The 13,652-nt window shown below is 37.3% G+C and overlaps 1 protein-coding gene across 3 annotated transcripts in view; it reads left to right on the top strand.

Moving 5' to 3' along the window:
- Positions 1-5,973, top strand: part of ST6GALNAC5 (ST6 N-acetylgalactosaminide alpha-2,6-sialyltransferase 5) — a 171,564-nt gene extending 165,591 nt beyond the window's left edge. For 2 of the 3 annotated variants that reach the window (XM_082355793.1, XM_082355792.1), the window contains one exon: positions 1,385-3,458. In XM_082355793.1, coding sequence (XP_082211919.1) covers positions 1,385-1,616 — 232 coding nt within the window. In that variant the 3' untranslated portion in view covers positions 1,617-3,458. Of the gene's footprint in view, positions 1-1,384; positions 3,459-4,245 lie in introns of those variants that run through there. The other variant, XR_014234509.1, reaches the window with a different exon arrangement.
- Positions 5,974-13,652: the final 7,679 nt, after the last annotated feature.

Genomic DNA, 13,652 nt, shown 5'->3' with positions numbered 1-13,652 from the left:
AGCGCTAAGAAGAGACCAAGAAGAGCTTAGTCTTGCAACAAGGCCGCTTGCTGAGTGTAGGTCAAGGTAGGAAGGTTTATCTGCTGGGATATCTTGACTGCTCTTATCATTTAGACTTCAAGACAGAAGAGGTGGGGTGGACTGGCCTAGAATGGAACCCAGTCTGAGACCAGACCTCTTTGGGGGTGAGATATTTTAGTAACCCTACATCAGAGCGCTCACCACCACCACGTTAATCCTGTTCACATTACCTTGAAGAAATGAGCCAGTGTTTCTCCTTTGAGGCGGAGACAGGGATATAGAGACCGAAAAATGTGGGGACTCTCGGGCTACACAGCAGGGGTTGAAGATTTGGACTTTCTCAATGTAGAGACTCTAGGTTTGAGTACCTTGTCCGTCTAAAACAGCAAGAGAAAAATGGTGGCGTCGTGCCTGCTGAGTTTCTCCCGTGCGATCAAACTTGGATCATCCACTTTCCATACCTGGAGGAGGAATTGTCTTTAGAGGCTTGCCGTTTAGCTGCTAACTCCATATAAATTTCTTTCAACAACAGAACTTCAAAAAATAGTTATTGAGCACCTGCTAAGAACAAGACAAAGGCCTGCTCTCATGAACAGACAATAAGCAAGTAAACAACAACAGCAGTTTCAGAGAATGATTAATGCCACAAGGAAAATAAATGCAAGTGAGATAGAGAGAAGGGGCAGGCATCAGGTAAGCCCTCTCCGAGGAGGATACATTTGAATCGATCCCCAGCAGTGAGAAGGAGTGAGCTGGTGGGAGAGCGTTCCAGCCAGGTGACTTGCCCTCAAGAGCCAAGGCCTCAGGCTAGGGACGAGCTTGGTCGAGATGACCACCAGAGAGGCCAGTAAGGTGGGAGCATAGCAGACAAGGTCAAGTGGGTTAGGAGAAGGCTCTGGAGAGGAGCCAGATCACGGAACACCCTGTAGGCCAGGCTCTTAGTGTAAGTGGAAGCCCCTGGAGGGTTTGGAGTGGGGCGGGGGTGGGGAAGGAGGAGGATGTGTTTTTGTTTTGTAAATATCTTCATAGCTGTTTGTGCTAAACAGACTGCGTGGGGCAAGAGTGGAAATCATAACTATAGCTGGCTCTTAGGACTACGTAGTTTCCAAATCCCAAAAGCCTGAACCTCCTACGGGCTCACGTTTAATCTTGCTGTTTGATAATGATGGTGGCTGAGTTTATTTCACAGCCTCAGATCCTCTTCACGTGCATGTTGCTTAAACATCAGCAAAGCCGTTGGTTGAATTCATTTAACTTGAAAGTATGGTTTGTGCTCAGCTTATTAAGGATAACATCTTACCTAAATCTGTGAAAGGAATTTTTTTTTTTTTCTTTAATCAGTTATCTCGTTTTCCTCCTACAGGGATCCCAATCACCCTTCAGTACCTTATCACTATTACGAACCTTTTGGACCTGATGAATGTACGATGTACCTCTCCCACGAGCGAGGACGGAAGGGGAGTCATCACCGCTTTATCACAGAGAAACGAGTCTTTAAGAACTGGGCACGGACATTCAATATTCACTTTTTTCAACCAGACTGGAAACCAGAATCACTTGCTATAAGTCATCCCGAGAATAAACCTGTGTTCTGAGGAATGTGTGTGGCCAGATGGAAATCCCAAGAACCCACTGTATCAGACGTCAGGCCACTGAACTTCCTGAAACACCAGACATGAAAGAGGAACAGAATTAGTCACCGGGGTAGCTTCAGTCCTCAAGAAGTACCATGTACAGGTGCCTCTGAGGCGTGACTACACAGCAGTGCAGTTGGTTTGTAAGGGAAAATTCCAGAATGAATACATCCTAATGAGTGTCGTCCCTTTCAAAAGGGGTTACCATAGGGGCCGAACTCTCATTTAAATGATGTTGCCATGGCTAAAAACATTTTGGATCTCTTTAAGTATTGCCTTCGAAACTGAGACATTAGGAACTCACCATTAGTTGTATTCCTTTGTAGAAATACCATGTCAAAAGTCATTTTTCTATCAACTTGTATCCTAACCTGAACCTTTGTCATTTGTTGGACTCTGTATGTGTGATTTGTAAAAAGCAGCCTGAAAGTATGGACATGATTTCTGAAGAGTACATCTTCACTGACTTTCATAAGCAAATGCCCAATATTTATTTATTGAGAGTTTTTTTAGTGTGTTCTCGGCCAGTATTTTTATAGATTCTGATTATGTGGTAATTTATCCTTCCTAATTCTTTAATCCTGAATGATGGTTGGAAAAGGCCCGGAACTGGGAGGTGAGTTGCCGTGTTCCCAGTGCTCATCGTTAGCATGCGACGGTATTTGGCTTGGAAATGTTGTGTTGCATTTTTTGAACCCTCAGGCTTCAAGAACAGCTATGACATTTTCCAATATGCAGAAATGCTCCAAATGACAACATTGAAAACCAAAAACTGCATCGTTCAAACAAAAAAGATACCAACAAGAGAAACTTAAAGACAGTTTGCTTTAGTAATCATTGATGTAGGTTACTTCACTAAAGCCCTAGTTTCCTCTTCTGCAGAATGATATCACTGTACCAGCGGACCTCTTAAGTTTCATTCCAGATATGAAATTCTCTCAAAGAGCCTCTTGTTGACCCACATGAGGACTTTGCACTTGGAATGATGGGGCTCCCACAGTAGCAGGAGCCTTATTTTAGGGGGCCTTTTATATCCCCCTACTACCTATCCCCCTCTTGTGGTTAAAAACATACCTCCTCCACGGAACCCATTGGCCAAAATCCATCCCCTGCTTCTCTGGTGCTTCTTGCACCAGAGAGAGAGAGAGAGAGAGAACTTCCATGCTATTCTGAGGGTCGGGGGGGATCTTTCATGCTATTCCCTGACTACAAGAGCAAGGAACTGCATTTCTGTGAGTTTGTGTGGAGAAGAGAATACAAGGAGATTCCCCATCATACGACTCATTTATCCTATGAACTATTCAGATTCACTTACTGCAAATCTCACATTATATTCACTGCCGTTCCCTCGTCTTCAGAAGTATAAAGGACTTATTTTTATTCCGAGCCAAGATCAGCTAGTGTGAAAGATTTTCATTTACGCAAGTAATATTGTTCAAAAATAGCCTTTAAAAAAATACACCAATATTTTCTTTACACATGGCTTAGAAGGCATTAATTTCTCTAATGCCAAATTTGAAGGCACCAGCAAATACTATGTATGGAGACTGACATTGTTTTACAAAACATGACCTGGTTTGAGATTAAAGAAGGTTTCTCACATTACCAGCTCTTTTCCCTTTCCTTAATTAGTACTGAGATTCCATTCCTTTGCATTAACTAGTACTATTAATTATACGGAGTACTGTTATTGAGATGCAAACACAGTCCAGATATTTATTTAGCAAAAATAAAGTTGGTATTATTGTGGTGCGGCGTGAGCTGTAAAAAGCCAATACAATGGAAATGTCTGTCCAAAACATACTGGAATGTGTCCTTTAACTTGTCTCAGTTTTTTAAAGAAACAATAGGATTCTATTCCAGCACAATCTCTTCTACAGCATGGACTCTGGACAAACAGTACTTTATGAACTTATAAAAAATCATAAGAATTTTACATAAATGATTCATAGGCCACCTTTCCCATCACTTGAAGAGATTATATTGCTCAGATGTAAGTAGCTCCTTTAACAAGTTTTATTTTTAAGGCATACTGGGACATGCAAAGATGTAGCTATATTACCTAATCTAATAATATCTCAAATGTCTGTATTATCCTCAGGTTTTAGGGGTTTTGTTTTTGTTTTGTTTTTTAAGATCATATGATAGCTCCACCTTTTTTGTAACTTTTCTCTCTCAGATACTCAAAAGAGTGTAAAGCAAAGGAATTCTGAAATTCCTGGCTTCATTGGGAAATATTTTAAATCTACATGTGGCTAGGATATGTGAGTATGTGAATTTATATTTTTAAAACTATGGTATAAATATGTAAGAAATTATAACTTAGACAGTGGTTTTATTACAGCATTTAAAGAAAATACCTAGAACTCTGACAGACTGTGCTGCTGGAACTGGCTGTGGGCAACTGAATTCTTCTCTTGCCGATATCATTTCATGACTATCAGTCTTAACACGATGCAACACCATTAAAATCAACTCTGATATAAAAGACTACAACCATGTTTACAGACCTCAGTGATTTCAGTATCCAACTGTGTTTGGAGCCTACATCATACTCATTATGTTACATACCTTTCTCCTCTCTCCCCAGCTGTGTCATCAGCTTCCTCTCAGCTTTTAAGACCCCAGTAACACGAAGCTACGGCTGGCCCATCCACAGCGTCTGTTATTTCAACGCAAGAACATTTGGCAGAGGCCATAGCCATTATGAGCAACGATACAGGAATTCACAGGCAAAATCAATCACTTCAAATGGCCCATAAAAGGAGGAATCTTGCCTGTAATATTCTCCAGTAAATATTCACCCAAGAAAGCATACATTAAAAGAACATTAAGAGGTAAATATTCAGTGTGCTGTGTGGGGACTTCGCTGTGTGATTTCCATTACAGTTAATGGGTATTTGGTAACTAAGTCCCTGTGCTTCACTAACCCTGGTATGTGCTCCTAAGGGCTAGACCTAAAACCAGAGCGATGCAGGAACTTCCAAGGTCCTAAGATTGCAGAGTTAGAGCTTTTCTCCAAAAAATAAATGAAAGCAAAATACAAGGTACTGTACTTAAAAGAGAAATTTCTGTGAGGTCTCTTGGAACCCTTAGGTTCCTACCAGATATGTGTATCAGATTACAAACAAGAGCTCTCAAGACAGATTACCTTTGTTTTCTGAAGTTCTCTCCATTACTAATCTTTTTGAATTACATTAAAATGGAAGGCTATAACCTCATTTTGAAATAAAAACACACCTCAAAAATTAAAATTATTGATTTAGAAGGTAAAGGTATTTAGAAGGAAGGAAAATGTTGAAATTCTATCAGGAATGAGAGTGTTATTTAAATGCATGTGTACCGATTTAATAGGCCCAAATATTTGCCCTTATGTAGGAGTGACCTCATTTCAGAAATATACCCTGTATTCCACTGGCATGATGATTCAAGTTGTTAAACAGACCCACTCTGAAAGAAGGGTCTGTGTTCCCACTCTCTCTCTCTGAAGTGTTAGCAGATGATGTTAGCACCCTTACATCTTTCATTCCTGACCCAATCATTTCTTCTACCCTCACTGCTTCTCTCTTAAACCTCATTCTGTCTTTGCCATCATTCTCTCCTGCTGTCTTTTGTCTACAGTGTACTCTTAAACCAGCAGTCTTTGGGGTCTCTTAAGGTCTTCCTTATAGGTTTTTAAACTAGGGACCTACCTGGGGAACAGATTTGGGATGGGTCCTACCAGCGCAATAGCCACAGTAGGTTGGGAGGACTACAGGACAAGGTTTTTCAGAAGCACCATCCTGGTTTCCCCATGGCCAAGGGAGGAGGGAAGGGGAGGAGTTCCAAAATATGGACTTTCTGTACCAAAACCAGGACAGTCCCTGGAAAGCCAGGACAGTGCATCACCCTATCAAAAGGCCACTTCAATGAGAACTATAATACTAAGGCCTTCCAGGTAAAAGTGAACCAACCGCCCAGGTTCTAGCACATGCCATAAGACACTTCGGAGTGGGAAGAGGTGAGAGAGTGTCTACAAGGCTTATAAATGAATAGGAGTAACCCCTTTATTCTAGCTCCCTCATCCCCACCTACTCAGGGTATTGAGCCACCATAGAAATGCAAAAAAAGGCTGCAATCCTGTTTGTTTCCACTCAGTGCCCTAATATCATATGCTACCTTGGATTGTCCTTTGTCTTTTTATGTATGTGTCCTGTTAGTCTAATTAGATTGTAAGCTCTTTGAGAGCAGGGACTCTTTCTCCTTTGTCTTTGTAGCCCCACGCCTAGCACAGTGCCTTGCACACAATAGGCACTCAATAAATGTCTGTTGTTGATGATGACCTCTTAATGTTGGCCCACTGGATTGGTAATTGGTACATATTCTTCCATGTAAAAAGTACAAGAGACAGAATAGGTGATGAAATAGTCAAATTTTAAATGGTTTTTTATTAGGGTCAGTCCTTAAGCCTATAACATTTTTAATCAACAGAGCTGAGCTAGATTTGGTAGAATAATATTGCTGATTTCATTAGGTTCGCTATGCTGGCTCTTCTGAACACACAAAGTGAAGTTCAGCAAGCTTTGTGTTCTCGCTGTTAGCGAGCTGCTCTTAGCACAAATTAAATTTAATATTGACAAATGCTACACCACACGAAAAAGTGGAAAGGCATTTTGGGCTCTGACTTCTGTGGTTCAACTAGAAAAGGGAGGCTAAAATGAGATGAGTATAGCTTGCCTTAAACTTGACAGCTTACTTAAGCTGCTGAGAATCCAACTGGTGGTTACTGAGGGTCTATACAAATTAAGCATATATTTATCTTAAAAACAAAATACCTCCCCCACAAAAAACCTTTTGTTTCCATGAAGCTCATGTAAAATGGTTTCATCTCTATCAGAACCTGAGGGGAAAGGAGAACTCTTGAGAAAGGGTATCCTCAGGTGGAGCATCCCAGGCTCCTGAGTCACCACCTGGCCAGCACCTGGTGTCCGAGGACCACCTGGTTGCAGGAGAGGGTAAGATGGCATAAAGACAGGAAGGGTGAGTAGCTGCCGGTGGGGGCCTCTACAGAAACCATAACTATTACCTCTTGAACATGTGGACACTCTGAAGTTCTTTTCCCTTCATTGTCTGCTCTTCCACGTATTTATTTAATTGTGTGATCTTGATTTCATTCTTTAGGACATAAGAAAAGGGCTACATGAAACTGAGAAGAGTGCTTATTTCTGAGTGGATAGGATTATAGATATCCCCACATTTTCAGAGCTATTATAATCGCAAAATGTAATTTAATGAAATATTAAGAAAGACATTATGCCAGGATTTCAAACTGAATCCCAACAGGAATGTTAGTAAAAAGCTAGTATTGATATATACCATGTCTAACTACACATAAAAGAATGTCATTGCTCACTACATAAATCATCTTAAGGATTAGCATCTTTAGTTCTTTACCACATGACTAGTCTTTAATTTCAAAACCAGATGTAGGGGAGGGATAAGTTAGGAGATTGGAATTGACATATACACACTACTGTATATAAAATAGATAACTAATAAGGACCTACTGTATAGCACAGGCAACTCTTCTTAATATTCTGTAATGATCTATATGGGAAAAGAATCTAAAGAAGAGTGGGTATATGAATATGTATAACAGATTCACTTTGCTGTATAGCAGAAACTAACACAACATTTTTAATCAACTATACTCCAATAAAAATTAAAAAGAATTTTTTAATAGTTAAAATAGTAAAAAAAAAAAAAAAGAAAAAAACACAAATACAGGAAATCCATGACACTGAGTCAAAATGTTTACAATTATATTTTATCTACTGACTAATGAGTGCTTTGCACAATGTCATTTTCTTTATATTTGTTTATTTTTTTTATTGGCGTATAGTTGCTTTATTTGCAGGGCAGGAATAGAGACGCAGATGCAGGGAATGGACATGTGGACACGGGGGTGTGGGTGGGATGAACTGGGAGATTGGGACTGACATATGTGCACTACCATGTGTAAAACAGATAGCTGGTGGGAACCTGCTGTATAGCGCAGGGAGCTCAGCTCGGTGCTCTGTGGTGACCTAGAGGGGTGGGACAGGGCAGGGGGTGGGAGGGAGGTCCCAGAGGGAGGGGATATATGTATATATATAGCTGATTCACTTCATGTACAGCAGAAACTAACACAACATTGTATTCCACAATAATCCTATGATCCCACTGTGAAAATAAGTAAGCTGAGACTAGGACAGGTTGCATACCCAGCCCCCAGAGTGATGAAGATGAGAGCAGACACGGCTTGCCATGGACCAAGCACTCTTCTAAGTGCTTTACATTTATAAATGCATTTCATCCCCACCATGACCCCAATAAGCAAATAGGTTCTTTCATTGTTCCCCTTTTACAGATGTGAAAACTGAGACACAGGGAACTTCAGTAACTTTCCCAACTTTCAGTAACTTACTAGGTCATGCAGCTAGTAAGTGGGAAAGTCAGGTTAGACACCACAGGGTAGACAGACCCTCTGGAGTCTCTGCCTTCAGTCATCATGTACTTCCTGGCAGAAACTTAACCGTATAGGTAACAACTTCTATCAGAATATTTATCAGGTTCTATTACATCATATTCATAATATATGTAATATTTGAGAAATACCAAATAATAAGTGACAAATCTATAAATTACGAAGCAAACATAAGGAGAATATTACCACGACCCCTGAGTGTTCCTTCTATCATCTTGGATTTTCGATTTCCCATTCTCTTGCTTTATAAATAGTTTTATTACATACAGATACATCAACAAATAAAATGGTTTTTGTTTTAAATATTAATAAACATTATAAAACTGTTACAACATTGTGTATAGTCTTCTGAACTTGCTTTTTCCCCCAAGAGTCATCCATTTTCTTTGTGTGTAATTCTAGTTTATTCTCAAGATTGTATAATGCCATTGTGTAAATATACCATAATTTATTTCTATCCATTCTTTAAGCAGACATTTGGGTTTTCAGTTTGTTGCTAATGCTTTTATGAACATTCTGAAAAGTTCTTTTAGTACATGCGTGCAAGAATTTTTATACAGAGTATATATCTAGGAATAACATTGCTGGGCTACAGTTGTTCACATGTGCAGGATATTGCCAGATTGTTTTCTGAAGTGCTTGGACACGTTATACTCCTAACAGTGGTTGCCCACATCCTTGTTAACACTTGACTTGGTATTTTCAGACTGTAAATGTTTGCCCATTTGGTACGTGCAAATTATATCTCATTGTCCTCTTAACTTGTATTTTCTTGATTCCTTATAAGGTTTAGCATTTTTTCTTCTCCATTAGTATTACCTCTCTATGAAATGGCTATTCATCTTCACACCCTTTTCTGCTGGCTTCCCTTACTTTTTTCTTTTAAAAAATTCTTAATATATTCCATATACTGTATTTTTGTTGATTATATGTGTTGCAAATATCTTCTTCCAATTTCTGCCTTGTCTTTTCTTTTTCTCTATGGTGTCTTTCAGTCTTTCAATGAACAGAAGTTTTTAATTTCAATGTAGTCATGTTTTCTGTCTTTTCTTATGTGATTAGAGCGTCTTATACCTTACTTAAAAAATCTTCCACTGTTCCTGGTCAATAAGTATCTTCCTATATCTTATTCTTAAAAATTTCAAAGCTTTTGTCTTTCATGTGGCAGTCAGGGATTTATTTTTTGTAGAAAAAATACTTTTTGTTTTATATAAATACTAACCATCCCAGCACTATTTGCTGAAGAATTCATTCTTCTCTAGTGATCTACAGTCAAATTTCCATATATGTGGGGATTTATTTCTATTCTGTTTTCTGTTCCATTCTAACCAGTCTACCCCTGTACTAATACCACACAGTCTTAATTACTATAGCTTTATAATAAGTCTTGATATCTTGTAGGGCAATTTCCCCTTCACTTTATTCTTCTTCCTGAGGGATGTCTGCTTATTCTTTTTTTTAAGTCACTAGTTTTTACTGAGGCATTTTTATTCAATACAGTACACAGATTTTATGTATACAGACTGATGAAATGTTATATATCTGTACACCCATCTAACCACTACCCAGATCACAGGTTAGCACATTTCCAGCACCCCAGAAGGCTCACTCATGCTCTTTTCCAGTCAATCTCCTGGTCAAGGATAATCCCTTTCTGACTTCCATCAATGTAGATTTATTTTGGGTGTTTTAAAGTTTTATGTAAATAGAATTACATGGTATGTATTGTACTTCTTGTGTGTCTGGATTCTTTCAGTGAAAATTATGTTTGTAAGATTCATCCCCGTTGATGCCTATGGGCAGTAGTTTTGTTTTCATCGCTGCATAGTATCACTTTGCACTAGAATTACAAATTCTAATGTTGGTGGTCTTTGGGGTTGTTTCCAGTTTGGGGCTACTACAAATTTAGCTATTATGAAAATTCTTGTATATGTATTTTGATGGACATGGTGCTCATTTCTACTAGGTACACGGCAAAGAATGGATTTGCTCAGTCACAGGATTCACCTGTGCTTGGCCTTAGTAGGTACTTACAGATTTCCAAGTTAGTTGCACCAGTTTACACTCCCACCAGCAGTAACTGAGAGCTCCAGTTGCTTCACATACTTACCAGCACAAGGTATTGTCAGTCCTTAGGAGTGTAACCCTTTTTCTGGCTAGATAGTGGTAAATCATTATGGGTTTAGATTCATATATCCTTTTGTTGTTTAAATTTTAATAAATTTATTATTGGATATAACAGGAAGAGTGAAACGGACAGTCTAGGCAAAAAGTCAAGTGTGATTGTTAACTGGATATATATATATATAACTGGATATATATATTTTTTATTTATTTTTTATTGACGTATAGTTGATTTACAATATTTTGTTAGTTTCTGGTTTACTAACAAACCAGAAATCACAAATGCAAAGTGATTCACTTATATGTGTGTGTGTGTGTGTGTGTGTGTGTGTGTGTATATGTTCTTTTTCAGATTCTTTTCCATTATAGGTTATTATAAGATGTTGAATATAGTTTCCTGTGCATATATCCTTGATGAATAATGATTTTGAGCACATTTTATATGCTTATTGGCCATTTGCATATCCTCTTTTGTGACATGCCTATTCAAAGCTTTTGCCCATTCTTTTAATTTTTTAAATTTTTATTTATTTATTTATTATACTGAAGTATGATTGACTTACAATATTAGTTTCAGGTGTACAACATATTGATTCAATAATTTTACAAATTGCACTCCATATAAAGTAATTATAAAATATTAGTTATATTCCCTGTGCCATACAATACATCCTTGTAACTTGTTTATTTTATACCTAGTAGTTTGTACCTCTTAATCACCTTCACCTATTTTACCCCTCCCTCACTCCTCTCCCACTGATAACTACTAGTTTGTTCTCTGTAAATCTGTTTCTCTTTTGTTATATTAGTTCATTTGTTTTATTTTTTAGATTCCACATATAAGTAAAAACATACAGTATTTGTCTTTCTCCATCTGACTTATTTCACTAACAATAATACCCTCTAGGTCCATCCATATTGTTGCAAATGGCAGAATTTCATTCTTTTTTTATGGCTGAGTAATATTCCATTGTATATATATATATACCACATCTTCTTTATCCATTCATCTGTTGATGGATAATTAGGTTGCTTCCATATTGTGGTTATTATAAATAATGCTACTAAGAACATTGGGGTGTATATATCCTTTCAAATTAGTGCTTTAATTTTCTTCAGATATATACCCAGAAGTAGAATTGCTGGGTCATATGGTAGTTCTATTTTTAATTTTTTGAGGAAACTTCATACTGTTTTGCATAGTGGCTGTACCAATTTGCATTCCCACCAACAGTTTCTCTTTTCTCCATGTCGTCGCCAACAATTATTTCTTGTCTTTTTGATGATAATCATTTTCATAAGTGTGAGATCATGTCTCATTGTGGTTTTGATTTGCATTTCCCTGATGATTAGTGATGTTGAGGATCTTTCATGTGCTTGTTGGCCATCTGTATGTCTTCTTTGGAAAAATGCCTATTCAGGTCCTCTGGCCATTTTTTAATTAGGATGTTTGGTTTTTTGATATTGGGTTGCATAAATTCTTTATACATTTTGAATATTGACCCCTTATCAGACATATCATTTGCAAATATCTTCTCCCATTCAGTAGGTTGCTTTTACATTTTGTTAATAGTTTTCTTCACTGTATAAAAGCTTTTAAGTTTGATTAGGTCCCATTTGTTTATTTTTGCTTTTGTTTGCCCTGCCTGAGGAGACAGATCCAAAAAAAGATTGCTAAGCCTTATGTCAAAGAGCATACTGCATCCAAATTGGAAAGGAAGAAGTAAAACTGTCACTATTTGCAGATGACATGATACTATACATAGAAACCCCAAAGACTCCACCAAAAACTATTAGAACTAATAAATGAATTCAGTAAAGTTGCAGGATACAAGATTAATATGCAGAAATTTGTTGCATTTCTGTACACTATCAGAAAGAGAAATCAAGAAAACAATACCATTTACAATCTTAGCAAAAAAAAATAAAATACCTAGGAATAAATTTAACCGAGGAAGTGAAAGACCGATACTCTGAAAACTTTAAGACATTGATGAAGGAAATTAAGATGATATAAATAAATGGAAAGTTATCCTGTGCTCATGGACTGGAAGAATTAATATAGTTAAAATGTCATTACCCAAAGCAATCTACAGATTTAATGCAATCCCTATCAAAATACTCATGACATTTTTCACATGACTAGAACAAATAATCCTAAAATTTGTCTGGAACCACAAAAGACCCCAAATAGCCAAAGCAATCTTGAGAAAAAAAGAACAAAGCAGGAGTTACCATGCTCCCTGACTTCAGACTATATTACAAAGTTACAATAATCATAACATTATGATACTGGCACAAAAAAACAGAGAGCCCAGAAATAAATTCACACACATATGGTCAATTAATCTATGACAAAGGAGGCAAGAATATACAATGGGGAAAAGACAGTCTCTTCAATAATTTGTGCTGGGAAAACTGAATAGCTACATGTAAAAGATTGAAATTAGAACATTTTCTCACAACATATACAAAAATAAACTCAAAATGCATTAAAGACCTAAATGTAAGACCAGAAACCATAAAATTCCTAGAAGAAAATATAAGCAGTATGCTTTTTGTCCATTCTTTTAGTTGGGTTGTCACGGTTTTTTCTTGTTTATGGGAATTGTTTAGTCTAGATTCAAGTCCTTTGTTATATATATTGCAGTGTGTGGCATGCCTTTTCGAGTCTTAATGGTATATTTTGATGACTAAACGTTTTTAATTTTAATCATTTTAATTCCAATTTATCAGTATTTCATATTGTCCAAGGTCATGAAGGTAACTGCTTATGTTTTCTTCTAGCTTTGTTTTTTCTCTCCTTTCCATATTGTATATATGATCCATCTCAAATTGACTTGGGGATATAATATGAGGTAGGGCTCAGAGTTCTTTTTTTTTTTCTCCTTAAGAAAATACAATTGACACAGCACCACTTACTGTAAATACCACCCTTTCTTCACCAGTGCTTTGGTGGTAAATTAGGTTATCATATATATGCTGGATTGTTTCTTGACTCTGAATTCTGTATCATTTTGTATTCTTGCACCATTGTCATGTTATCTTAATTATTATAACTTCACAAGTCTTGATATCTAGAAGTGGAAGGTATCTAGCTTACTCATCTTCTTCAATATTCTTTAGCTATTCTTAGCACTTTGTATTTCCACATACAATTTTAGTCAGAGTATCATTTTCCATATTTAATAAAACCTGCTGGGATTCCTATTGAGATTGCACTGATTCTATGGACAGTTTGGAGAGGAATGATGACATTTTAACAAAATCAAGTCTTCAGTTCTTGAGCACAAAGTTTTCTCTATAGAGGTCATCCACATCTTTTCTCATATCTATTCCTAGATATTTGATGGGTTTGTTTGGTGCTA

The sequence above is a fragment of the Balaenoptera borealis genome (assembly GCF_965194805.1).
Source record: "Balaenoptera borealis genome assembly, chromosome: 1".
In the NCBI taxonomy this organism is placed as follows: domain Eukaryota; kingdom Metazoa; phylum Chordata; class Mammalia; order Artiodactyla; family Balaenopteridae; genus Balaenoptera; species Balaenoptera borealis.
This window is presented reverse-complemented; position numbering and strand designations above follow the sequence as displayed.